We start from the raw sequence: 27858 nt of genomic DNA, 5'->3' as shown, positions 1-27858 counted from the left end.
ACTTTCTCTCCCACACATACACACACACCCCTCCCTTCATGCACACACATACCCCTACTTTCTCATGCATATACACACCCCTACCTTAACACACATGCCCCTGCTTTCTCTGTCATGCATACATACGCATCCCTACCTTCACACACGCACACAGACACACACATACACACCCTCGCCTCCTTTCTCACACATACACACACATCTGTACCTTCACACACCCCTTTACAAACTGTCAAGGCGCTCACAAGCTGTGGAACAGTGACTCTGTACCCCAAGTTAAAAACCTGTGGTTTATTCCTTCCATCAGAGTTGATGCTGTTTTTGTTTTGTCTGTTTGTTTTTAAACAAAAATAGGTTTCCAGTTTCCACACTCATAGTAGATTAAAAGTAACAGATGAAGTGTAGCTAACGGAAGATCAGAAAAATGTAAAAAGCAGACACCGGGCTGTGTTCCAGGAACCCTCTGCCAGTGAGAGATGGTTTAACTGTGTTCACTGCTTTGTCCTCTCTATAAACACACGGACCCTGTAGAACATTTTAGAAGGGTTACCATCTCTCCGGATGAAAACAAGGTTGATACTTTGGTTATTGGAGGGGCTCCCAGCTCCTCAGTGATGATGGGGTGAGTGACGTGTCCGTAGTTCTGAGGGTTGAACAGAGTGGCATAGACCTTTCCTGCTGTTTGCCTTCTTCCTTGGGTCACAAGCTCCTTGAGGGCAGGGACCACGTCTGACTAGTCCAGCCCTGTGTCCCCCGTGTGTGCCCGTCCCTCGCACGGTTGTGCTAACTGAATCAGGTGGAAAGATAGCGTGATGTGTGGTAGAAAACCTCTCAGCATGAAGGTGCGGGCTCAAGTGCTGACTTCGCCACTGGCCGTGTGACCTTGCCAGACTTTCTCTGAACCTCATTATTCGTCCATAAGATGAGAGGGCGGGACCTAGATGCACTCGAAGTCCATCCTGTGATTCTGATAGAATTTTCGTAGAGCGGAGACTTGTAAAGGCATGGTGTTTCCAGAGGGATCCAGAGCACGGTGGTCCCGCCACTGCCACTGTAAAATGGTTTTTATATCGCGCGGTTTTCTCCTCAGTTTTTGGCAAATGACATCGATCCGGCTGTGATGATATGCGGCACTGACCCCAAAAGGTGGAAGGAGGCTTGATCTGCCAAATGGGCTTTCACTGTGGCTTTGATTCGCTTGATAGAGGGCATTGGGCTTTCCCATGGGAATGAAAAGTCATCCAGAGGGAATGCTTGTGTGTGTTTGGTGAGCCATGTCCTTCTGCGCTCGGCCCTCACCACCGTGCGTCCCTCCCAGAAGATTCAGCCAGAGGGCAGTCAGTCAATGGAAGAGACACTTTTCCAGAGTGACCTACAGACGAGTTGTGGGTTGGGCTGGCTGGTGAATCTTTCCCCACATAGCCCCCAGCACAACTTGTTCCTGAGCCACATGGCAGAAGAGAGATGCACCTTGTAAACAGAGTTGCTTCTTGGGCCACAGATGATACAAGACAAGTCATGGTCAAGTTAGACCCCATAAATTTGTGGGAAATCAGCCTGGGTGAGGTCTGCCTCGGTGCTGTCTGTGAAGCAAGAATTGACTTAAGCCGCTTGGGAATGTAAACGCATGAAGGTCTTGATGAACTTAGGAAAGACTGTAAAGGCCTTGAAGCTTTGGGTGGTTGTTTATGTACAGACAGATGCTGTTAAGTGCACATCGGCCTTGGCCAGACACCAGCGTGGGCCAAGCAGGACTTCCGCTCAGAAATCCACACGGTCGGAGTCACTGCTTGTCCTTGAAATTACAACAACGTGTTTTAAAAGGGCACGCAGAAACCACACGCACGCGAACGAGGCCACAGCGCTGTCCTCTAGCAGGTGGTCCGTCCCCAACTTCTTGGGCCTCCTCCCGTTTCCAGTAAGTGCCCTTGTCCTGTCTTTCCTGCCTCTTAAAGTTCCTGACCCCCCCCCCTCCCCGCCCCCCACTGTCCTCTCCAGCCACACAGCCACAGCCCTGGTTGCTGTAGAGGCTCCTGTCCTGGCTCTCCTGCCCCCGGTCCCATCTCTGGTCAGACCGTCTCCCCCACAGTCACCAGAGATGTCCTTCTGTATCAGTTACTATTGCTGACTAACAGAATCCCCCCCAAATCTAGTGACCTAAAATAACAGAAATCCTTATGTCCAGTGCTTTCTGTGGCTCAGGAAATTCAGGTGGGCCTTGGGTGAGTGGTTCTGGCTTGGGGTCTTGAGCTCTTGCCGTCAGACGGCTAGCTGCAGCTGGAAGAGGGGACATCGGGGGGCTTGGTGACTCTCGTGGTCCCTTCATGTGGCTTTCCTGCGTGGGTTATCTTGGGCTTCCTCACAGTGTGGCCGCTGTAGGGCAAACTGTTTACATTGAAGCTTGGGGCTCCAAGTCCGAGTGTTCAGCACTCGAGATGGCAAATGAATTGTCCTTCCAGATGGCTAACGGACACATGAAAAAAGTGCTCAACATCACTCATCATCAGGAAAATACAAATCAAAACCACAGTGAGATAGCACCTCACACCAGTCAGAATGGCTAGCATTAACAACTCAGGCCACGCTAGATGTTGGCGAGGATGCGGAGAAAGAGGAACCCTTTCGCACGGCTGGTGGGAGCGCAAACTGGTGCGGCCACTCTGGAAAACAGTATGGAGGTTCCTCAAAAAATTAAAAATAGAACTACCCTACGACCCAGCAATGGCACTACTAGGCATTTATCCAAGGGATACAGGTGTGCTGTTTCGAAGGGGCACGTGCACCCCCATGTTTATAGCCGCACTATTGACAACAGCCAAAGTACGGAAAGAGCTCAACTGTCGAATGCATAAAGAAGATGTCGTGTGCACACACACACACACACACACACACACAGGAATATTACTCAGCAATCAAAAAATTAAATCCTGCCATTTGCAACATTGTAGACAGAACTAGAGGGTATTATGCCAAGCGAAATTAGTTAGAAAAAGACAAATATCCTAGGACTTCACTCATATGTAGACCTGAAGATACAAAACAGGTGAACATAAAGGAAGGGAAGCAAAGATAATATAAAAACAGGGAAGGGGACAAAACTTAAGAGACTCTTAAATATAGAGAACAAGCTGAGGGTAGATGGAAGGGTTGTGGCTGGGCAGGTGGGCTATAAATAGGTAAGGGGCCTTAAGGAGGACACTTGTTGGCATGAGCGCTGGGTGTTCTATGTAGGGGATGAATCACTGAATTCTACTCCTGAAACCATTATTGTACGATGCTAACTTGGATGTAAATTTTAAAAAGTTTTAAATTAAAAATAAATAAATTTTTTAAAACAGAAAAAGTTAAGAAAAAAAAACCGAATTGGCTTTTATGGCTTGGCCTCAGAAATCGCAGAGCATCAATTCTGCTATTCTCTGTTGATAGAAATAGCCATCAAAGCTCTCCCATTTCCAAGGAGGGGGTACATAGACTCCACCCCTCAAAGGGAGGAGTGTCAACGTCACGTCAGAGGAGCAGGCCCGGTGAGAGAGCTTGTTATGGCCATTTTTGGACAATGTAATCTGTTTAACCTTCTGAGACGCAGCAGTGCTCCTGTCATTCCTCTGTGGACAAATCTTTAGGAACTCCTAATCCCTCTGGAGAAGTCGATTTTAAAGTTTGCGAGGCCAGAGAACGTGGCACAGAAGCCTTTCTACAAAGTAGACCGCGGCACAGCTGCCGGGAACCTGAGGTCTGGAGCCCGGGCTTGGAGCCTGCTTAGAAAACTGCTGCCCTCTGAGCCGGGTGGGCGGAAACCAGCCTGACCGGAGGCCCTTCGTGATGAGACCCTAGTCCCCTCCCAGTGCCACTCCTTCCTCCTACGTGTCCCTGTGCTGTCCTCTTCCTTACCCATTTATCGCAGGGCCTCTCTTCCCCACCCCCCATCTCCCCCTCCATCCCCCCATGCCTGCCTCGTGCACTCCTAGCCTGTATTGTATGTAGCCAGTGATAAAAGATGAGGTTCCCCGTACCACTTAGTGTCACCTTTAGTGTGACTTTTTTCATTTTTGTGGATAGGTGTGTTCGCGGAATTAGACTTCGAGTTTTTTACAGGTTGGGACATGTCCTGTGCCTGGGGGCTGGATAAATTGTTTGGTGAGGATTTCCAAATCAGTCTGTGCCTTTTTACTTCATTTTACAGGGCCGAGTTTGAACTGTTTGCAAATGATGGGCAACCCTGGCGGCTGTCTTAGAATTCCATAGGAGATTTTTGTTTTAGGCCGTAGTGTTTTATTCAGCTTGTTATTCTGAAAAATTGTTTCTAGTCTGTGTTAACAGTGGCTTTATTTGTTGGAGGGTGATTGAAGCAGTTTTGTGTTTTTTCTTCAAGTCGTGTGAAAAACGAGCAGAAAGTGAAACATTTCCTGGCTTGATTTATATGCTTAAACACACACAGCCCACCCCCCCCCCCCCCCCACACACACACATACCCAGAACTCGTAGTCCGATCCTGTAGAACCTTACCAGCCTAAAGTGGGGTACCTGTCCCCTCCTTGCTCTTTGACGTCCTAACAGAGACTCTTCCTAACAAAGATCTTTTTTTCCCCATGCAGATTTTGACTACAGCATAAGTTCCTGAAGACACTTTGTTTTACTCACCGTTCAGCATCAAAAACAGTGCTTGTCACCTAGGAAACACTCGAGTAGTTATCGAATGACTAACGGAATGGGCAGAGCACTCTGCGGAGGGAGGGGCGGTGGTCCCTTCAGCCTGGAGACCACCGCCAGCGGGAGGTAGACCTGCGGAGGCGTGTTGTCTGCGGGGCGTGTCTGGGAGCACTTTGGGCTTTGAAGGCGCCGTCCGCCCATGGGGAGCACTCAGTCGTGGGATGAGCGTCCACAAAATACACAGAAAGCCGGTCAAGGGCAGGAACCGGGGCGGGAAACCCAAGCCTGACAGCCGGTCACTGCGTCTCTGGGCTCACTCACGTTGTTGCCCGGAGCTGTGGGCCGTCCGTGTTCTCTTCCTTCTCTGGTGCTGTGTCCTGTTTGGACCCCTCAGGGTATGGGGTGACTCCCGGGTGAAGGGCCCCGGTTCACTCTAATTTTAACTTTTACAAGCTGTCGTTAAGCTTCCCCATGTTGCTTCACTTCTGGGAAGCCTTCGGTCCTTTTCCTAATTTAACGACAGATGTCCTCAGCCCTCGAAATTTGTAGTGAAACATTTCCGAGTAGGATTCATTGGGATTAATGCAAAATAGGAGTTAGACTGTTTTGCAGTTGTGTTTTTCTAGTGCTCTCAAATAGATGCAGTCAGAGGACCGTCCAGGACGGGGCCTCCGGGCCGTGGCGCCCTCGGGGGCGAGGCTGTGCGCAGGCTGCATGGAAGGGTGGACACCCGATCTTTCCATGTGGCTCTTTTCTGGCCAAGTTACGACTTTCTCTTCCTAGATAATACGATGCTCAATTTCTAGTTTATTGCTTTTGACTTCCTGTATGTTCTGGATGAAGGTTTCAGCATAGCTAGGTTTACTTCTATCTAACTTTGTTTTTTTTTGTTCTCAGGAAGAGTATTAATACCCAGTTGAGAATATTTCTAAAGACCAGAAGTTTTTAGGGGTTGTGAGTGGTCTGTGAATTGGAATTGTGTGTAAAATGTTTCTGTGGGTGTGCAGTTTTCTAGAGCCTTAGCTTTGATCAGACTCTGAGCGTCTGCAGTCCCCCAAAATGACTTTCAACTGACTTTTAAATTAGGGTTTTCAAACTTGACTCTGGCATTTGGGGCCAGGTTTGTTGGGGACTGTCTTCTGCATCGTGGAATGTTTAGAAGCATCCCTCGTTCCTACCCGTTAGATGCCAGTGGCGCCTTCTCTTCCTGTGATGACAACGAAAAAATACTGCCATGCATTGCCACATGTCTCCTGGGGGTTCGCGGGAGGGCAGGATCAACCCCAGTTGAAAACACTGGTTCACAGCTTTTTTTTTATTAATGTTTATTTATTTTGAGACAGGGAGAGCGAGTGTGAGCATGTACTAGCCAGGGAGGGGCAGAGAGAGAGAGAATGAGAATCCCAAGCAGGCTCTGTGCTGATATGGGACTCGATTTCATGAACCGAAATCAAGAGTCAGACATTTAACCGACTGAGCCGCCCCGGCTTTTTTTTTTTTTTTTTTTTTTTTAATTTTTTTAACGTTTATTTATTTTTGGGACAGAGAGAGACAGAGCATGAACGGGGGAGGGGCAGAGAGAGAGGGAGACACAGAATCGGAAGCAGGCTCCAGGCTCTGAGCCATCAGCCCAGAGCCCGACGTGGGGCTCGAACTCACAAACTGCGAGATCGTGACCTGAGCTGAAGTCGGACGCTTAACCGACTGAGCCACCCAGGCGCCCCTCGCCCCGGCTTTTTTTAATAGACGTAGTTTTTCAGAGCAGTTTTTAGTTCACAGGAAAATTGAGCAAGAAAGTACGGAGAGTGCCCGTATATTCCCTGCCTTACAACACATGGCCTTTCCCACTATAAATCAGCATTCCCCACCAGAGTTAACACTGCTGAATCTATACTGACACATCATAATCATTCAAAATCCATAGTTTCCGTTAGGATTCACTCTTCGTGTTGTACGGTCTGTGCTTTGGGACACATTACAGTGACACGTGTCTACCATTATAGCACCGTGCAGAGTGGTTTCACTGACCTGAGCATCCCGTGTGCTGTCCTCTGCTTGTTCAGCCCTCCCTCCCCTTCAGCCTCTGGCAATCACTGGTCTTTCTCCTGTCTCCATAGTTTTGCCTCTTCCAGAATGCCACCTCGTTGGAATCACTAGTATGTAGCCTTTTCAGACTGGCTTCTTGCACTTGGCATTCAGGATTCCTCCATGTCTTTCCATGGCTTGGTATCTTTTCTTTTTAGCCCTGAAGAGTATTCCGGTGTCTGGATGGGCCACAGGTTTGCTTATCCATTCACCTACGGAAGGGCATCTCCGTTGTTCCCAGGGTGGGGCAGTTACGAATAAAGCTGTTATGAACATTTGTGTGCAGGTTTTTGTGTGGACGGTCATAAGTTTCGAGCTCCTTTGGGTAAATACCAAGGCGTGCAGTTGTTGGATCGTACGAATACGATGGCAGGTGCATGCTTCGCTTCGTGAGAAGCCACCAAACTGTCTTCGAAGGTGGCTGCGTCCCGTTTTGCATTCCCACCGGCAACGAGTCAGAGTTCCTGTTGCCCCACAGCCTTGTCGGCAGAGTCCTGGGTCTGGGCCGCTCTCATAGGGGTGTGATGAGATCTCACCGCTGCTTTCGTTTGTATTTCTCCACATCTCCCTGGTAACAAATGATGTGGGGCATCTTCTCATATTCTCATTTGTCATCTGCCTCTCTTCTTCAGGGAGGTGTCTGTTTAGGTCTTTGGCTCATTAGTTTACATCCTTTAGCTAGTTTGACTTGAATACTTCAGGGTTTTCTGTTCTGGCACGGTTGTGGGGGAGGGGAGACACAGCTGCTCGTGTCTCCAATTTACAGCAGCCGGAAAGACTTGAGGGCTAGGTTGAGTGGGGTGGACGTTACATTTATATTTTAAAATGTCAAGATACTTACAACATGTATTAATACACATACACAGACAGTACTCCCAAACACATACTGTTGTATATTAAAAATTTCACGGGTATTAAGTGAATCATTGCAACAACCCTGTGAAGTACATACTGTCCCATTTTACGGATAAATAGAGGCTTGGAGGGGTTAAGAAATTTGCCCAAGGTTCTTTCTAGTTGATGAATGGCAGAACTGGACGTTGACTAGAAGTCTCTCTGGCGGTAACTACATTTTTCTGCGTTCTCGACCCGTTAAGTGGTGTTAAAACGTCTTCCCGTGCCAGTAGGCCAGACCCGTGTCACTATGGCCTTGGCTGGTGTAGATAGATGGCATGGCGCAAGCGGGGAACCCACGGTTGCTGGAATGTTCCACCGAACAGAACAAGTGCTTTACCATTTCTGGGGTGAGAGTATGTGCGTGTGCACGTGTGTGTGTCCAGCTTTGCAGGGTAGTAGTGACGGTCGTGTGTCCCAGAATAAAGTGTCACTGATCACCATCTTCAGCAGGGCACAAGTTGGTTTTGTATTTGTTTGTTTTGTTTTCTTCTTTTTTAAAAACAGCCTGCTGTATACGCCATATCAGTTACCTGGGAATGAAACAGCCTCCAGCCACCTCGACGTGTTCGTTCTGTGGTGAAGTACGGAGCGGGTCCTCGCCCCACAGCGTCCGTGGTTAACGTACCTAGGGCACAGGCGGTCCTACTTGGGGGTTCTATTTCACTAAGGCCAATGTGGCATCTCCAGGATTACTTTGTGTATTTTATGAAGACACTCTAGTGTGTTGATGGAGGGCTTTTAAAGATTCTGCGCTTGGTCTGGGCAGAGCAGGTTTGGGACACGCACGAGGCGGTGCCTCTGAGCCATCGGGCCGGCCTCCCTGCCTGTACTTCTCAGGGTGCGTGCGGTCGTCTGCCCTGTCCGCCTGGGCTGCCTTTCTCCCCTTTCTCGTCGTGCCTCCTGTGCCGTAGCCCCCTGGGCACTGATTACTCTCACTTCACCCCCACTCGGTCCTTCCTCCCCCTCCGCCCTCCTGCCTCCTGCCTCCGTCATCGGTCCCGTATTTATGAGGGCTGGCTGGCGGCTTGTGGTAAATGTGTGCAGACTGAATGCCAGATGAGGCGAGAGTACTGTGAAGCTCACGGTATAGTCTTTATCCTCCTGGGCCCCTGCGGCTGCAGTGACCCCCGTTGGCTGCTCTGGCCGTCTGCTCTGCAGCTGGAGCGACCTCTTGACTGGAGATGCTCCGGGTCTCGGTCTCCTTTGCAAGGGCCTGGCGCCTGGGGACATGTCCCAAGCTTCCGTTGAATTCACCGAAACACTTTAACCCTGGTGTGCATCTTGCCGGTTGTTCTTTGCCTGGTAACATTACCTGACTTGTGTGTCCAAGTGACAGCGAAGGAGAAAGCCTAACTTGCTGTTGGAGCATGGTCCCTTGTAGGGCTGCTCAGGAGGTCACACGTCGGCATCTCCCACGGTCTGTTGAATTGGAAAAGGAAAGCCGAGGGGCATTGAGCTGTGGGTGGAGCTCTGGCCTGCTTCCACTTGGAGTATGTTCTGGATGCCTCCACGTGAGATTGTGCCGTCACAGAGCCTGTCCCCCTCTCTCTGGGAGATGTGTTGGAGGGCCCGCTGCAGTCCTGCTTGGAGTTAGAGTACCCTGGGCAAGCTCAAACTGCAAGAATGCTTTTTCAGAGGGGGTTTTAGGGGCGCCTGGGTGGCTCATTTGGTTGAGCGTCTGACTCTTGATTTTGGCTCAGGTCATGATCTCACGGTTTGTGGGATCAATCCCTGCATCAGGCTCTGTGCTGAATGTGCGGAGCCTGCTTGGGATTCTCTCTCCCCGCCGCCTCTCTGCTCCTCCCTGCTCATACACACTCTCCCTGTCTCTCTCTTCCTTGCCCCCCCACCATTTCAAAACAAATAAATAAACTTAAAAATAATAAAAGGGGGTTTTGGCGCTTCTGTTGGCAAAAGCAAAATAACACAGACACGTCTGTTTCTCTTTTCGCAGAGCGATCAGCAGCTGGACTGTGCCTTGGACTTGATGAGGCGCCTGCCTCCGCAGCAAATCGAGAAAAACCTCAGCGACCTGATCGACCTGGTATGAGCTTTGTTCGTATGGTTTCCTTCGGGCTGTGGCTCCCAACTGGTTGTGTTTGTGTGCCTTTTGCCGTGTGGCGCTCAAAACGCGGCAGAAACCTTCCACCCCCCCTGAGCTCTGAGATTCCTCCACGCGGTTGTCTCGGAGCCAGCTGCGTTTGCAGAGCCCAAGATAGGACTTCTGAGGTTGGTCACCGTCTGTCTCCTTGCCCCACCTGCATGGGTTCAGGTTCTAGAAGCTTGCATCTCCGCGCAGGGAGGAAGAGGCCATACAGGCCCCGCAGGCATTCGGTAGTGCCCGGAGCCAGGCTTCCTTCATTTCTTTGCTGTTGTGGAAGTTTCTCCTGTGACATACTTGAGGGCTTCCCTTCCACTTGGAATGGTATAAGACACAAAAGCCGGCCTTCAAAGATTCATCACACCTACTTTTTAAATGTGTCTTTTCTTTTTAATTCGGAGTGACTGGTCTCACAATGATGCCTCAGATTAACTGGCACCATGATATTATTTGAAATAGCTCACACTATTTTAAATAACCTATAAAGCTATGGGAAATATTGAAAAGAAGTAAAATGAACTAAAATCAGGCCCCAAGAGGCCAACTGAGTTGCTAGATTTTTTGGCCAGTACACTCTGGCTCCGGCTCTGGCACCTGGGCCTCCGAGTCCAGTCCCCTGTTGTGCTCATGGCCCCCGTGTCTTCTGGATGTGATCGTCACCTGCCGACCGTGGCTCATCGATGAGGTGCCTTTTACTGTAATGGATTGAAAACCTGTCCACACACTTCATTCCGTTGTATGAGGTCAGAGCAGTTGTACTAGCAAAGCCTAACCGCGGGAGATTCGTGTCATTGCCACGGAGAACTTCCCAGCAGTCTGCAGGCCCCTACTCGCAACTGTCTGTGTATTTATAGGCACCCAGAGTCCCAGTCGGGAGGCAGCTGTGTGACACAGTCAGCCCAGTGAGGAGTTGTGAACCCGCTAGCTTGTGCGGGTAACAGTTCCGCAAGTAAGAAGGAGGAGGAGGTTTCTTGAGGTGAGCGGCCCTGATGAGAAAGCCAGCGACAGGTACTTGCGACGCAAGGCGCGATGGGTCCCGGCTGACACGGAGGCACGTTAGGGGCGTGTGAAAGAAGAGTGGGTGGAAGCGCGAGGCAAACGAGCCTCCGAACGTGCAGAATCAAGTCAAAACTCAGAGCCTGGGAGGTGCCTTCAGCCCGTGAGGGGAACGGAATGTACTCGAGGGGGTTGGTGGGCAGGCCCCCTCTGAAAGGGCAGTGGCCGCGTCGTTCCAGCTGCTTGTTTATTGCCCTGTGGGAGGGTGGTCCTCTGTTACTTGCTTGCGGATTTTTCTGGAGAAGCCGTACATTTAGAATTTGATGTGAAACTTCCTGATTTTCCAGCATGGGCCCAAACATTGGATTGGTTAGACCTGATTTTGTAAACAATCTGGGCGTGAGGATGTGCAGTGAGTTGGGCGGGGCAGCTTGGGGGGTGGAGGGGTTGTTGAGAGAAAGCAGCCTGTGTTGGGAAATGGTGAAATACAGACTTGGGTGGTTCCGAGGGGTCCCTGAAGGTCAGAAGGAGAGCCTGAACGTGAGGCGGGGGTTATTGTCACCATCATCCACTCCGTGAACTTGGGGCACACCGGGCTGTGCGGACTGGTTTGCTGACTCCCGGCCCCGTTAAAGTAGCGAACTGAGAAGTGCTGTATTCTGTGTTTTTCCTGATCGGAGATTTTTGCTTATTTTTGCTTGATCGTATGTGGCAGAGGTGGGCAGAGGCCAAAGGTATGATCAGATCCCTAATTGGGTCAGTGGCGGAGGCCTGTTTGTCTTTAAACTCAGCATGAAAGCATGCTTGGCTGAGTTTAATTTAAATTCAGTGTGCCAACTTAGCTGGTACCGTATTTTAGAAATCAACCGAACATAGAAGAAATGGTGAGCAAATTTTTCTCAGTAGACCATTCCTGGGGCTGTTTTGTTCTTAGGGCAACTGAAGTGTTCTACAGCTGTGTGTTTTCTGTGCGATCCCCTCGCCGCTCTCTATTTCAGAGATGTGCCCAGAGCCGCCTTTATGGGAACCTGGTCAGCTTCCCTGGCTGGGTCTGGTACTGGTACTTGGGCTTGGCGGGAGTGAAGGAGAGCCGCCTCTCACCTCAGCCACATACTGGGTGCGAGAGGCCCACCGTGGCACGTACTTTGCAGAAGGGTGCTTGGGCCCAGGTTGAAGTACCACCCTGCACCTGCCCCAGATAGGTGACGTGCTCTGTGGCATCCTGTGGGTTAGTGTCAGAGGCACTGCTTCCCCCCTTCTAACTTTGTCTTCCGTAGAACGTGGCTGGCGAGGGGCTGGAGGGAGACGCGGGTGGCGGGTTCAACAGCTAACGGTTGAACGCCTGCTGTGTGCCCAGGACTGGGCCAGGTGCTTTGGTTTGCGTTATTATTTCATCTGATTTTCACAGTCCCCTTTGAAATGCATGTAGGACCACTGCACCTCTTTTAGGTGATTTAGACTCGGTCAGGAAGAAGCCGGGGCGGTGGTGTGGCTGAGCAGCACCAGGAATCCCAACTCCTCCAGGTGGGATCACTCTGTTGGGTACCTTTTGGTGAATCACTCACCCCTAGAGCAGCAGATTAAATATGGTACGTCTTCCTAATGTGTCCGTCTTACCTGCTTGGGGAAAAGGGGGTTAAATAATTCGTTAGTAACTTAAAATATTAAAATGTATGTTTTATGGAGAGTAATTTAGAATTAAATCATATAATTCAGGGGCGCCTGGGTGGCTCAGTCGGTTGAGTGTCCGACTTTGGCTCAGGTCACGATCTCGAGGTTCGTGGGTCCAAGCCCTGCATCTGCATCGGGCTCTGCTGTGCTGACAGCTCAGAGCCTGGAGCCTGCTTCGGATTCTGTGTCTCCCTCTCTCACTGCCCCTACCCCGCTTGCACTCTGTCTCTCTCTCTCTGTCAAAAATAAACATTAAAAAAAAAATTCGTACAATTGAGAACAACAACAGCAGCAGCAGCTAGAGACTTGAAAGACGCTCTCTTCTTAGAGCTAGGCCACGCGGGATTAGCACTTCACTTTTGTCCAGTGCTTTGTGGGGAGGTTGGAGGGGTGCCGACTTCCCCTCACCAAGTTGTGTGGAGGCCAGCCTCGGGCCCCATCTACCTCCTAAGGCTGAACAGGAGGCCGTATGTAATAGATCCCCATCATCCAGCATGGGCTGGGGAATCAGTGTGCTCATTCATTTTTTAATTTGAAGTATGATAAATCTCAAAATGGAAATGGAGCAGGACTTTTCGCCGAATTAGGATCTGGTAAAGCACACCTCGTTAAAACTATATTGACATGCTTCAAAGGCCACTTTTTGATTAATGGCCTTGCGTCAAGGTCCTCGCTATGCACCGTAGTGTATAAGGAGCACTTGGGCCCGTTTTGTTCAAGATCCCGTGACCAATCCTAGAAATTCCTTCTTTGGATGTTTGTCTTTCATTGCTGCTGATTTTCTTCTCTTTGCCCTGGGAATGACAGGGTTTGTTTGCCTTTTTTTTTTTTTTCTTTTCTTTTTAACTGGGTCTGCAGTATTCTTTTCATTCCTGTAAGAGGTGGTCTATGCTGAGTGTACTGCTGTGCCTCTGAAGTTCCCAGAGCTATAATTTCCGAAAACTCACACCGCCACGGGTCTGTCTAGAAGCAGTGTGTGTATCCAGGCCTTTGTTTCACATGATCTGGGATCGGTCCGGTGTTTTCCATTGCGGCGAACGCACCGCGCGGTGCAAATCGCAGTCATTCCTCCCGTGCTCACCTGCCCAAAATAATGAAGGGGCAGTAGTTGTTTTCAAGAGAAGTCTCCAATTTTAAGACTGACAAAAATGTGAGGACTTGCCAGTATTCTCCGTGAAGGGAACGGCCACGCTTAGATGTTGGAGCCAGAGAACTGTAGGGGAGTTGATCCGGTCCACCAGCGGTCCAGTTGCAGAGCAGTATTAAAGAGAAATGTGGCGTGTGCGTGGCCGCGAGGCCGGGGCAGCCCGATTTATCATGCCCGTTGAGCTTTCTTCCTTCTCTTTCCTTTCCAGCGTTTGAGCGTTTGCTGCCTCGGGATTATGGTGCATGCTGGGATTGGTGGGAAATGACCTTCCTTTGCAGATGGCCAAAACATCCATTTTATTGCATATTAATCCTGTCGTACTAGAGTGAAGCCAGCCGAAATCCGTTGTTAAGCTGTTTCAAAAATACCCACATTGTCCGTGTGGGCCAAGAATCATATGATGTTTAGATGCTCCCTTGGCTCCCTGAACTTTGACCTTCTGTGGCTTCACTCTGCACGCTGGCAGCTCTAGCCGAAACTTGGCTGGGTGTATTTTGAGCCCTGAGCTGAGGAAGGAGTTTGTTTCTGCGAGTTGGCACCCAGCAGGCCATCCGTCCTTTGCCCTCTTTCAGAGCAGACCAAAAATAGCCCTAAATCCGTTTAACCAGGCAGGAGAGTCTTTGCCTGCAAACGTTGGCTGTTTAATTTTTCATTCCTTCTTTCTTTTGTGCTGTAGCCACCTAGAGGTCCAGCTCGTGGGTGTCCCCAGACCTAACTCGAGCCAGGGGGAGGTCATCAGCTGGGAAAGCCCCCAAGCTATCCTGGCCAGGCCTGGGGGTTAGAGGCGGGAAGAGGCATCCTGGTGCTTCTCCCAGGGAGCGGAGGACCCGGTCGGTTTTCGTGACCGCATATCCCTCTTTGTAGCAGCCAGAATTGCCCTCCAGAAATAGAAGGGGCCAGCTGGGTGCAGGGTTTTGCCCTGCCAGCCTCAGCAGCCCTGGGCTTTGAATGGCTTGCAGAAAGTGTCTGCCTCTCGGCAGCGTGAGGGCTGCAGGGAGCATGCGATTCTTTGCACCTGACAGGTCAGAAGGCTGGGGTGCACGGCGGGTTCTTAGGCACCGGGGGCCCAGCAGATGAGCGAGTGGGAACCTACAGCTTGAAGTCTCCAAGTCTCCTGCTCTCCGTGAGGCAGTCGGTGGAGCCAAGCTCTCAGACGTTTGTGAGTCTGCTGAAATGAAGGCGAATATTATATTTAATCGTCCATTAATATTACCGTGTCTGATTTCTGCCAGGCGTTGTTACTCAATGTTCAGTCTTTAATAGCAGAACCAATGAGATCTGGAAGTTCTTCTCCCAGTGGTGGCTCTGTGAATGAAGCACCAAACCCGCTCCGTCCCCAGGTGGTGAAGACACGCGGGGCCTGGGGACCGGGGCCTTGCAGGCCAAGACGATCCAGCTTATCTGTACACAGGAGTGAATAGGCTTGTATCTTCTTCCTGCCTGATTTACCCCTTATTGTCGCCATTGAAAACCGATCTCCCACCAGCACTTTTTCCTCCTTTGTTTCAGAGGCGACATTTAAAATGTCTTCTTTCAAAAAAAAAAAAAAAAAAAAAGTGTCTTCTCCTTTCTAAAGGGGTCTTCGCTTAAGTGGGTGAAAAGTTCGTGGATTGAAGTCCACATTTACGGGGCACCTCCTCTGAGTCAGCCGCTGCGCTCAGCCCTGGGAAGAAATGCAGCCTTTATTCCTTGGCTCCCTTTCCACAGGAGAAAATACCAGGATCCTTAAACCCGACCCCTAATGAGAAGGACCTTGGCTGGGTTCTCTCGGCCCGTTGGTCTTTACCGGTTAATCAGCTCTGAGGGGGGCTGTCAAGAGCTGCAGAACTGAGTTGCTCTTTCGACAAGAATGTAATATCCCCTGTGTGTCAAATACTCTTCCAGGGGCTGAGGGCACAGGACGAAAGCCCTGGCTCCATAGAGCTGGCACTTAGCGCAGAATTGCGGGAAGACTTTGGCCGGGGCAAAGTCGTCTGTCTATCAGGCAGATACCCAGCCGGAGCATTTGTTGTCTTTACTTTTGCGTAAAGGCGGTCGGGCCCCAGCGGCAGGGAGCGTGTGCTGTCTCCCCCTGGCTCTCCGCTGGCCGCCTTTCACCAGGCCTCTCTCTGTTCCTCCAGTTCTTTCCCCACAGCATTCCTTACACTGGAGCAGATACACCTCTTTGGAGTTTGGGGGGCAGGTCCCAAAGTGGCTGCATGGAGTAGAGAATTCTATGTTTCTTCTCTTTAAACAGTTACATTCCAATCCATAACATGCCCACATGTAAGACATTTTAATATAAAAAGAATGCTTTCTGCACCAAAGCTTTAAGTCAAGTTGAGGCTTGGGGAAGTTGGTCTTTTCCTGCCTGGGGCCTTGTGCGTGGGCCTCCCGGCTGGGTGTAGGCTTCCCCCTGCTGGGCACCTAGGAGCTGAGCTGGAGGTGAGGGGTCCCCCCCCCCCCCCTTGACACACCACTGACTCATGGGGCCGGGTGGTTTGGGAGCCCTAGGCCAGACCCCATTCTCTGGTCCCTAGGGAAGTTCCCTGTGGGTTTAGGTCAGGGTTGGGGGAACTTGGCTTCCATTCTCCCATTTGTCATAGGCTCTGTCGGGAAGTTTTCTCTCCTAGGCCGGATATTGTCTCTGGAGCTTGAGCAGGGGAATGGATCGAATAATTGGTAATTATGCAAAAGCCCCTGCACAGTCTCTGTTGCGCTGATGTTTCTGAGCTTATCCTGAGCTTCCCTGCAGGCGACACTGAGCTGCAGTTCCATTTTACAAGGGGAAAAGCATTCCAGCCAAGGGCCTCCAGCAGGATTTTAATGAACTCCATTCCTTGGAAAGTTGTGGTGAGCCTTTTCATGCAAGCTTTTTTTGCTCTTTGAATGGACTGCAGCTGTGGGGACTAAAAAAAAAAAAAAAAAAAAAAAAAATTAAAAAAAAAAAAAATGCAGGGGAGAGGAGAGAGCAGCCCCTGGACCAAGGTGCTGAACTGGCCCCCGTCCCCGACCCAGGGCTGCCTCTCCAGACGGAGATGGTCTTTCATGACCCTAACCTGCTGCTGAGTCAAGGACCCTGCACCTCAGAGGTGCGGCCTCTGATTTGTGTCAAGGTGGCAGCTAGGCAGCCCTGTAAACCAGGCGCGCGTGGCATGATTTGGCTTGGAAAGGGAAATGGGGCTCCCTGGGGTGCCCTCACCTGGCCTGCTCCCTCCTAGATACAGCCCAGAAAGCTATTTGAATCTCTGATGAGTTCTGTTATACGTAGAGTAACGGGCCCTCATTTGATCCATTTGAGAATGAGATAAATTGCCTGCTTCACAAGTAGCCTAGACAATTCAGACTCGAAGCCAAGTGAACGAAGGAGAAAAATCTGGGGGGCCTTTTGCTTTTCCTTTGTGTGCATGGGTTCCTCGAGGAGCCGAGACTGTTTCCAGGAGGCTGTGACGACGTGTCTGTTGGTCCTGAGCAGTTCTAGAGCACAGAGCAGTCACGGTGGATGACTCTGGATGGCTAGGGGCTTGAAATCCCCCAGAGTTAGGTAATTGGAAAGCTGTTTCCTGTCATTGTTAATGCCCATCAGCCAGTTCAGTTTTGTTATTTTTTCAGAGGAAATTCTAAATTTTAAATGGAGATTATTTTGTGTGGGGGCTCAGATTTAGAGTTTGACTCTCCTCCCCTCTTTTTTGATTCTTCCTGATGTCGTTCTTAGTGAATGTCATGGAAACATGGCTTTAATGGAGGCCCATCAGGTGTCAGAAACACTCCTGTATGTGGGCCACGTTATTAATACATTTGACCTGTCGCCTCGTCTCCTCTTCTCAGCTCCTCTGGGAGGAGCGCGGGCAGAGCCCCTTCTATGGATGAGGACAGTGAGAGTGTCCTGTCCTGCACCTGGGGTGCGGCCCAGGGGAAGGTCCGACTCGGTGTTGTCCACTGAATTACGGTCTGAAAAATGAAAACGTGACAGTCCGGCACTTTCTGTGTGCCCTGCTAAAATTAAATCCTCTTTTAAGGTGAGACCGTAAAAGAAATTCACAATGAGGGCAGGCCGGTGGCCACGGAACTTGTAGGTACCTGAGGGAAAAAGCCTTCTTAGACTTCTTCCTGCCTCTTCTGGCTTGAAGCTCCATCAGAGCTTGAAGCGCGTAGAACCTGCCCCCCGACTCCTGCCTGGCCTGGCTTTTGGGAGGAGTGGACTCCACTGGAATAGTGGTGCAGAGGAGAGGCCCTCCGTGACACACACACACACACACACACACACACACACACACAGGCATGCACACATGCACAGTCATGCTCACACGCCCACACCGTGTGTGTGCTGGGGCAGGGGATGCTCTTTAAAACATTCTGCCCCAACACAAGTAACGGTCAGTCAATAAAGCAAATCTAAAAATTTTCGAGAAAGCAAGCCATTGCACTAGAAGAACTGAAGGGATGGGCCAGCAGATCGAATGACCAGGATCAGCACACAGCCCAGCGGAAGCCGGTTGGGCCGTATGAGGTGCTGGGGGCGCTGGGAGGACAAGACCCCGTTGGTGGCAGTGGCAGAACTTCACCGGCGAGGAACGGGCTCCACGAAAGGCGGGCGGGCCGTGTGCGAAGACAGCACAGAGCTCAGAACCGAGGGCAGCAGCGAGCGGAGCCGACCGCTCAGCGACGGGCCCAGTCACGCAAGCATTGAGGGTATATTACAGGTCACGTTCATGTTTCCCTGTGAGAAGACACTTGATTGTTTGGTCAAATTGCTGAAACAACTAAAACTTGGAAGGAAAACCAAGCCTGCACTCCCTCCTCCTCCTTACAGACTGATATGAAACGGACAGGCGAGAACCAGAGGGGAGCGTCCGACTTCGGCTTGGGTCATGATCTCGCGGTTCGTGGGTTCGAGCCCCGCATTGGGCTCTGTGCTGACAGCTCAGAGCCTGGAGCCTGCTTTGGATTCTGTGTCTGCCCCTCCCTGGCTCACACTCTGTTTCCCTCTCAAAAGTAAATAAGCATATTTACTTTAAATATATTTAAAGAACCAGAGAGGAAGCAGAGATGATATTTGGTATTCAGATGGGGGAGGCCTTTACTAAGGCATAGAAACTAATGCCAGAATGATGGCTGTGACCGTATGCAATTTTAACTTAAAAGTTGAAACAAAATAGGGGCACCTGGGTGGCTCAGTCGGTTAAGCATCTGACCTCAGCTCGGGTCACGACCTCAGAGTCTGTGAGTTCGAGCCCCGCATTGGGCTCTGTGCTGACAGCTCGGAGCCTGGAGCCTGCTTTGGATTCTGTGTCTCCCTCTCTCTCTTCCCCTCCCCTGGTCATGCTCTGTCTCTCTCTGTCTCAAAAATAAATAAAAACATTAACAAAAAAAAGTTGAAACAAAATAAAATGAAAGGGCAGAGAATAGACTGACAAGTATTTGCCGCTTATGATACAGAACATGCCTCCTCAAATCTTGAGAAACCTCCTCCTGAAGTTGTCGCTCTCGTCTCTCCCACTGGCCAGAAGTGGCAGCAGGGGCTGGGGCAGCTCTCCCGAGGTCACCAGGTAGCAGTGCTGGAACCAAGCTCTGAACAAGCAGTCTGGCTCTCGTGTTCCCAGCTGCCATGTGCTGTGGCCTCCACCAGTAAGGAAAGTGGGAATCCTTTGTTGGGACAGAGGGCCAGGCACACAGATAGGTGATTCAGAGAGGCAGAGAGAGAGCGTGAGCGAGCAGTGCAGACGTCTAATCCACATCCTTTTTGTCCTTCTCAGAGGAATGCAGAATGAAACAGGATAGGTTGGAAAAGTCCTTCACTGATGACCTGGGTTTCTGCTCAGTGGATGGATTGTATTTCCTCCTGGATACAACCTGCATTTCTCCTGATTGTCGTGAAATCGGTCGGCTCACCTTGGTTGAGTCTCTTGAGGAACAAAGACAGTGAGCAATGGGGAAAACGTGGCACACTCTGCCCTCTAGAAGCTTCACCATCCACGTTGTCCTATTAAAGGTACTGAGAAGTCCTGCAGTTAAAAAAACAAAACATCTCTTTTAAACTAGCATTTCTCTACCTCACTTTCATGGAATCTACTTTGGAAAACATTGCTTTCCTGGAAAAGTTCATAACCTGCCTATCAAATGACCTGGATTCTAGACCCTTTTTGACCACAGCCATAAGTATGATGTCGGCCAAGTTTAAAATTTTTGTTAACTGTTTGGCGAACTGGCTTAGAAAGAACATAGCTTTCCTTGTGGTTTCTTCAAATAGAGAACTGCTTCAGGGAACTTCTTGCTCCTTCAGTAGGGGGAAATAGGAAGGTGGATAAAAGCATTGTGTACATTAAGCAAATCTTACTGGAAGTCAGGGGTCGTGGGCTATGATGTTGGCTCTGCCCCTAACTTCACTGTGATGGGCAGCATTCTCTGGGTCTCCTGCTCTTCCTGTGAAGTGGGGGCCGGACGGTCACAGTCTCAGAACCTGGGTTCTCTTGCCTGGGACTAAAAGAACATCACCATGGATACCTTGTGTCAGTGTCACTGCTTTCAGGATCCCCTTTTGCTGGCAGAAGAGGCAATTGATTTCTCTCAGGTCTGGGACCGGACGGGCCGCCCTGTATGGTAAACATGTGGAGAGAGCCGAGCAGGCGGGGGCCTTTGGCACATGTCCCCCAGGGTGGGGCTCCACTGCCTCCGCAGCTCACTTCCGTGGGCAGAGCGAGGCTGACGGGGACTGAAGCCCATTGGGTCACCTAACAGCTTTGCACCCACAGGCAGGTCGCTTCACCTCCCAGAAGGTCCTCCAACATAGAGGATCGAAGTAAGAACACCACATTCCTGGAGCAGTTGTGAGGATTTGGGGGTATGTGGAAAGCGCCGACGTGCATGACAGACAGGTGCTTCATAAATGCTAGCTGATGCCTTTCTTATCTCCACTGGCTTTCCAGGACCTGTTCGCTGACTCCTGGGTTCTGCCAGCCTAGGGGCCGTGCCCCGACACGCCAAGCAGCCTTCCTGTGTTTTCACAGGTGGACAGTTCCGGTCTTGACTTTCACTGGGGTTTTTAGAACCCAGCTCACGGTTGCCGGGACTTGGTGAGAAGGCCCTCCGCTGAGGCGTTTTTAGGTGGTCCTGAAAACCATTGCCCCGTCTTCTGACGGTGGGGATTCCTGAATGGAAAGCAGGGAGACGCCATTGCCCTCAACCCCAGAGTCGGCAGAGGAGGTCAGAGTCCCACTGTGGCAGGCAGGTTTCGTGGCCAGTAAGGGCATCTGTCATGCCGCAGGATAGGGTGATGATGTGTCCTGCTTCCCGTCCCGTCCTGGTGGACGGGGGTTCCTGGCCTGTGTGAGTCGTCTCCCCTCTTCTCCCCTGTTGCTTTGGCGGGCGCCCTTCTCCCTGCTTCGGTTCCCTGAATTCCTAACGCTTGGAGCTCTGCCTTCGGAAGCCCTGGCGGAGGAGCCAGACAGGACGGGTCGGATGGTCCGACGGCTGGGGAGCACGACCTCAGTGCCCGAGGACCAGCCGGCGGACCGGACAGGCTCACAGGGCATTTGACCTCATCGCCTTCTCTTCAGCCACCCGGAGGTGCCACCCAGGCACCCGGGTATCATCCGGGACAGACCACTTGTGACCTTAGAACCCTCAGGATCCCTCTCTGTTGTCCAGGTTCCCCTTCCGTCTGATCAGGACTGCTAATCTCTTGTCCCAGCCTGAACCCACCCCCCCTCATCTCCCCCACCCACCCCGCACCGCACTGCCAGTGTGACCCCCCAGGCATCCTTTCCCCAGCTTGAGGACCAGCTCTCCAAGTCCACGTCTGCGGGTCCTTCACAGTCATCCAGCAGTGGCCTCTGTTCCATGGCCTTTCCCCTTCGGCCCCTCTCCTGAGTCTGTGGCTCTGGGTGGGGAGGCTACTTGAGCACCTTACCCGCCACACCCTGTTCATCCCCCGATGCAGAAAATGCCTGCGAGGTGCCACCAGCCGCAGCGTGGATGTTTGGGGTGGGCTCGCGGCAGAGTATCCATTTATTCAGCACGTTTCCTGGGACACAGACCGATTGTTTAACCATCTCCCCCCTCCGCATATACCCTTTGTCAGGCTACAGAAGCCTGTTTGAGTATGCTTGAAGATCAAACTCCTGGAAAGTTCTGGGTTAGGAAGTTTTAGGGCACCCGTGAGTCTGACACTCCGTGCTCGATATGCCCACTAGGAGCACCAGACCTGATACGGTTGAGCACCTGGAAACCGAAGGGCCTGGCCAAGCCGAGCTCTCGTCGTCACCGTGTCTGAGCTGGGAGACTCGTGGGCTGTGGCTTCTTCATCCAAGGGGTGGGCGTGATGACGCGGAGCTTGAAAACTGGAGACGGCGTATGTGTGAAGCTTCGAGCACAGTAGCTGGCTCAGAGTAAGCAGCTGTGTGCACGGGGCTCTTGCACACGTGCAATGTGGCCGTCGTGCGAATGAGTTAAAACTCTGCTGGTCACCTGGCTTTTAGTTGGTAACTATCAGATGCCAAATCCCTTTCTTGACCCTCTGCCTATTTAATGTATTTAAACCACAAACCACAAGGTTAGTCTTCTCCCCATTTTACAAATGAGGAAACAGGAGGCTTAATGAGTCGGTCGGAGTCCCACAGCTAATGAGTAAGTGGCAGGGTCAGGATCAACCCCAGGTCCGTTGGACTCAGACGCCCCTTCTTCTGTCGCCCTGCTGTCTGTGCCCACCGCTTCTCCAGGAATAGTTTTCTCCTGGGCACCACAGGTCCCCAGCCGACGGCGGACTCTGAATGCAGATACCGTCACAGTAATTCACGCCGGCAAGAAGTTACTCAGTCCCCTTCCCAGTTGCAGGGGCGGCCGAGGTGGGGATGACGTGACCCCAGGTCCGGCGGTCTCTTTCTACTGGGAGCGCCGAGGCGGGTGCCTTCCCGGTCCACCCGGAGGCTTCCCGTCGCTTGCAGGAAGGAGTCAGCGCTGTAGAAAAGGGTGCAGGGGTGAGGAATGATTCCGTCCTCCGTTTTGGGGTCACTGGCCCTCATCAGGCAGGACACTTTTTATTCATTAGGCGGTTTGCGGTTGCCGCGTCGCCACATCTGTTGCTGCCTTCCTGGGCCTGTTGGGCTCACAATTAAGGTTCATTAGAGACCCTGTCAATCACAACAGGCACAGAACCTGCCTTCGAGAGGCCTCACGGAGGGGCTGTCCCTGTGCCCTCCCCCCTTGCGAACGATTACCGACCAAATTCTGGATGCGTGGTGTGCAGGAGAAGAGGGAAGAACGTGCTTGTAAAACTCCAGACTCTCTGGTCCTGGGGGGCCTGTTACCTTGCGTGTAATTGAAACCTTCACGCCAAGAGCAGAATTGATGTTGCAGATGGTGCTGGTAGGAGTCGTGTCAGATGGAGGTTTGGAAAAGTTATCTGACAGCAGGCCACTCGAGGAGGGATTCGGGGCCAAATGCAGAAGAGATTTAATTATCGTTAATCTCCCTCTCTCCTCTTCCTGGAATGCGGAGGCACACTTAATTACTCCTGACTGGAAGCTAAAATAACACTCTGGGTTCAGAACAAAACGCTTTAGGAGGTTTGCCCCAGGCTGGAAATGATTATTCTTCATGCTAGTGGATTTCCCCTCATTCTGACGGTGCTGAACGTAAATTGGGAGTAAGGGGTGTGCGTCGGGCCCTGGAAAGTTGCTTGCTGCTGCTTCCCCGACATTCTCACACCCTGTTTCATTGACCTTCCCGCTTCTGAACTCCTCCTGCCGGGGGGAACCACGTCTCCAAGCCGTGTCACTCGCCAGGGCCTGGCTGCCTAACGATTCTGCGTTCTTAGCCGCCGAAGGGCCCTCGGGTTCCAAAGCACCTGTGGAATGTAACACTGCTCATCCGTGTCCCCGGGGTCTACAGGCCCGGCCACATTGCTGATGCTAAATAAATAGTGGTTGATGGTCCAGTAAACCCAGCCGTCCCCAGACTCTGAGAGCGCAGGATCCTCCGCACATGCTTTGTAAAGCCGTGCAGTCTGAGGAGAGAGGGGAAAGGGTGCAGGGAGGCCTCAGCCCCACGGAGCCGGCACTGGTGGCCCCGGCAGGTGGCAGGACACGGGGAAACCACTGCACGTCTTTAAGATCACCAGGGTTGGGGCGCCTGGGTGGCGCAGTCGGTTAAGCGTCCGACTTCAGCCAGGTCACGATCTCGCGGTCCGTGAATTCGAGCCCCGCATCAGGCTCTGGGCTGATGGCTCGGAGCCTGGAGCCTGTTTCCGATTCTGTGTCTCCCTCTCTCTCTGCCCCTCCCCCGTTCATGCTCTGTCTCTCTCTGTCCCAAAAATAAATAAAAAAACGTTGAAAAAAAAAAAAAAAAATCACCAGGGTCACGACTTAGCTGGGGCTGGTGCACCCTGAAGACCGGGGGTGACCTTGAGTAAGCTGCTTCGGCTCCCTGTGCCTCTGTTTCCCCATGTGTACGGCACAGTGAGTTATGAATTCCCCTTGTTCTCAGAGGGCGGGTGGAAGGACTAAAGGGAGTGCTCGGGGCAGCGTTGGGTGCACACGATGAGTGCTCCCTGGGTCACACCGACTGCTGTGACAGAGAGAAGGTGGTGCACCTTCCTTACGGCTTTCGTGACAACAGGAAGTGGGTGCAGAAGAAACACAGGAACTAGAGCGGCTTTCCCGCTGCAGTTCAGCTGTCCTTTTAAGGAGGGGTGTGTCCCTCGTCCGTGCGCCCCGTGTTGTCTGGTTTGGCTGGGTTGTGGGGGAGTGCGGCTTGGTCGGGCTCTGGGAGGTGGTGCTGTCATCCGGCCGGGAAGGGGGCGGTGGGCGTGCCACATCTTCCCACAGTGACGAGTGGGCTTGAATGCCATCGCCTCTAGTTCTTGACCTCTCGGGTCTTGGCAGTGGAGGCATGAAGGAGGGTTTGTGGCTTCTGGAAGAGCTACGTCTGGGAGTCCAGCACAGAGGTCGGCCCCGGGAGCACTGGGTGCAGCTCGGGCTGTTGGAGGCCAGTGGAGACGTGGTTCCATGTGCCCGAGGTGGTCACTTGTAAGGAGTCCCACCCACCCCCATCCAGCCTGTCGGCCGAAGGCATCTTTATCCTCATTTAGAGCAATTCAGTGGACATTTGTTGCTACTACCCCTCCCTAGGTTACTGGATTATTCTGACAGCCTCTGGACCTCCCTGTCTGTAGTCCCACACCCGGGTGGACTGATAAGTCCACCTCCTTATCAGCAGCCAGAGTAAACTTTCCAAGATGCAGTTTTCATCGTGACCCTCCATGACCCTGCCTGACTTCACACTGTCATCGGGATCAAGGCCAGAGAACAGTCTGGGTTTAACAACTCTTGATCTGACCTGACCCTGTCAACCCCTCTTTCCCCCTTCCCTCCCCCGAGGCCCCTCCACTCCAGCCATACTCACCTGCTAGGGTTTCCCAAAGGCCCTGTGCTCTGTCTTGTAGGATCTTTGTGCCTGCCGTCCCTTTACTGGGAATAACATCTCCGCACCAGCTCTGCTAATCTTTCGGACCTCTGCCTTGGCCTCGCTCCCCCACCCTGTCTCTTGGTCACCCCAGCCATGGTACTCCCCTGTACTCTCAGGGACTCTCACTGCCCCCTACGCTCTACGAGGGCAGGGATCTTGTCTGCTTTGTTCACTTTTGTATGCCCAGTGTGTGGCACGTAAGGGACCCCCAGTGAAGGGACCCCTAAGCGCTAGAGCCTGTGCTGAAGCACGGGGGTCAGAGTGGTAAGATAATATTTGTGTCCAGAGAGCCCACAGTCGTGGGGAAGCCAGATATCCAGATGGATTTAATACAAGGATTCCGATGGAGAGGAACACAGAGCTCCATGGAGGCAGCATGGAGGGGCATTGAGCTTACCCTTGGTGGGTGGGTTTCTGGGAAAGCTTCTTAGAGTAGGTGAAGCCTGAGACAGGGTGATAGGAAGGGAGCTAGCTGGACAAAGATCAGGTAGGAGTGTGTGTCTCTGTCCAGATTAGACCTGCGAGTTGATGCCTGGTAAGCTTCGGGCATCGGTTCAGGCCTTGTGAGTCCCTTGCCAGAAAGCAAGTGATGGGTGCACACTCCAGTCTCGCCGAGGACCAGCTGTTAGTTGCCACTCAGACTTTCTAGCCACATAATAGAAGGGACGGCGATTGATTCTTTGCAGTTTTAAGACTAGAGCTGGGAAGTGTGCCTCTTCCCTGAGTTGCTCGGCGAGCCTGCCTGCCTGTGGAAGAGTCCCCGGCAGTTCTTGCCTGGGCAGCGGCGACCTGGCTGGCCCTGCTGACCCCGAGTGCTTCGTGCAGCCGCAGTGCCAGTCGCCTGTATCTTGTGTGATCTCACCGGGACCTTGGGCTTTCCAAATCTGGTCTTTTGGGTACTCCGTCACCGCCTGGTGTCTCCTTAGCCCCGGTTGCTAACAACTACAGCTTCTGTTACCAGCAGTAGGCTCCCGGCGTTCTGTTTCTCCTGAACTCTTAGGTTGTGGTGGAGGAGAGGGGCGCGGCCGCCCCGCCTTTGTTCCTGAGCCTTGTCACCTAACTTAGATTTGGGAACTTGGGGCACAGGGCACCCTGCAAAGGAGAGCCAAAGCACCTGTCTAAAAAGACCGTGCCCTGGTGCCGTGTGGGACATCACGATGTCCCGGACAGAAGATGGCCACACGGGTGTTGGCCATGTGGGGAAAACCACTGCCTCCTCCTTCGCCCCTTGGGAGCTGAATAGGCACGCGTTGCCCCTGAATGGAGCTGGGGGGATATCATTTTTCTGTTTTATTACAGACCATCTGTCCATGTGCCTGATATTTAAGTCCATTAGAAACGCTTATGAAAATGCCATATAATACGTGCAGACGAGAACTGCAGCCCCAGGTGTGCGGGGCTCTTTAGTTTTCCCTGGAATTATGTTTCTGCCTTAAAACACCTTGACAGGGGCGCCTCGGTGGCTCAGTCGGTTAAGCCTCCAACTCTTGGTTTTGGCTCAGGTCACCGTCTCACGGTTCATGAGTTTGAGCCCCACGTCAGGCTCTGTGCTGGCAGCCGGGAGTGTGCTTGGGATCCTCTCTGTCCCTCTCTCTTTGTCCCTCCCCTACTCACACTGTCTCAGTCTCTCTGAAAACACATAAATAAACTTAAAAAATATAAATAGGGGTGCCTGGGTGGCTCAGTCGGTTAAGCGTCCGACTTCAGCTCAGGTCATGATCTCGCGGTGTGTGAGTTCGAGCCCCGCGTCGGGCTCTGGGCTGTGTGTTCAGAGCCTGGAGCCTGCTTCTGATTCTCTGTCTCCCTCTCTCTCTGCCCCTCTTCTGCTCACGCTCTGTGTCTTTCTCTCAAAAATAAATAAACATTAAAAAAAATTTTTTTTTTTTTAATGTGAATAAAACACCTTGACGGCAGAGGTTTCCTGTGCATTGTGGGAAGTGCTCTTAGGAGGGAGCCAGTCCAGCATGTCTCCTCCCAGGCCAGGGCATCCCCCTCTGTTGCACCAAGGGATTGATCACCAAGCTGCTGAAAAGGTGGCAGGAGATAGGACCATGGGCTTCACTCTTGGTGAGAGTGTCAAGCCGAACGCAAACTTCTTGGTCACCCTGTTGGTTTCCACATTCTTTCCATTCCGGAGACCTGGGGAAAATCTGCCGATGCTCCACAGGCTTTGCAAATCTTTCCCTAATTAAAGGGCCTCCCAGCTGTGTGCCCGGCTCCTCTGCCTCAAATCTCTGCCCTTTCGTGTTTGTGTTTAAAATTCCATCTTTCCAAAATGTTGGCCGCTCAGCAAGTCTCCTTGCACGCCTCCAAGAGGGGAAATCCTTTCCTCTTTGGTTTCTGTTCTGCCGGGCACGGATTTGCGTCTCTTTGGGTTGGATCGTTCGTGAAGGCCTTCCGTGGTCCTTTCTGTTAGACTTGCTGGGTGCACATTGCCCCGGCACCGGGAGGTGGCAGTGCGTGCCCTCGGTGCCCGTGCTGTTGCCCTCCTGGAGGCACGAAGGACAAGGGTATCGTTTGGGTTTCGTTCTGGGCAAAATGAACAAAAGAGCTCGGTCCTCCCGTGGTGCTGGCTGGTGGGCAGCAGTACTGTGAGGTCAGGGAAGTAGTTCAGGAGGAGTCTGATCTACGTGAGGATCACCGGTAGCAGGAGGCTGCGCTCTCCTGATGGGAAAAAGATACGCGGTTCTTGTCAGCTGGAGCTGGGAGGCGTGATTCATCAGAAACCCACAAAGACCCCTTCCTCGGCCTCGCCCTGCCCTAATAGAACTCCCTAGTCAGGGATCTATGTGGCGTCTGCGTTTTAGGAACTGTGTGGCATCCTGTTGCCGGTGGACCCCCGGGAGCAGTGTTTTAGGTAATGTTTGGA

At 51.9% G+C, this 27858-nt stretch overlaps 1 protein-coding gene across 3 annotated transcripts in view; it reads left to right on the top strand.

Moving 5' to 3' along the window:
* CAPZB (capping actin protein of muscle Z-line subunit beta) overlaps nucleotides 1–27858 on the top strand; it is a 134584-nt gene that overhangs the window by 53229 nt on the left and 53497 nt on the right. For all 3 annotated transcript variants that reach the window (XM_042951041.1, XM_042951042.1, XM_042951040.1), the window contains exon 2: nucleotides 9587–9676. In XM_042951041.1, the coding sequence (XP_042806975.1) occupies nucleotides 9587–9676 (90 nt within the window). The remainder of the gene's footprint in view (nucleotides 1–9586; nucleotides 9677–27858) is intronic.

The sequence above is a fragment of the Panthera leo genome, chromosome C1, assembly GCF_018350215.1.
Source record: "Panthera leo isolate Ple1 chromosome C1, P.leo_Ple1_pat1.1, whole genome shotgun sequence".
NCBI lineage: Eukaryota > Metazoa > Chordata > Mammalia > Carnivora > Felidae > Panthera > Panthera leo.
Note: the sequence above shows the minus strand (reverse complement) of the source record. Positions and strands in the feature narration are given on the sequence as shown.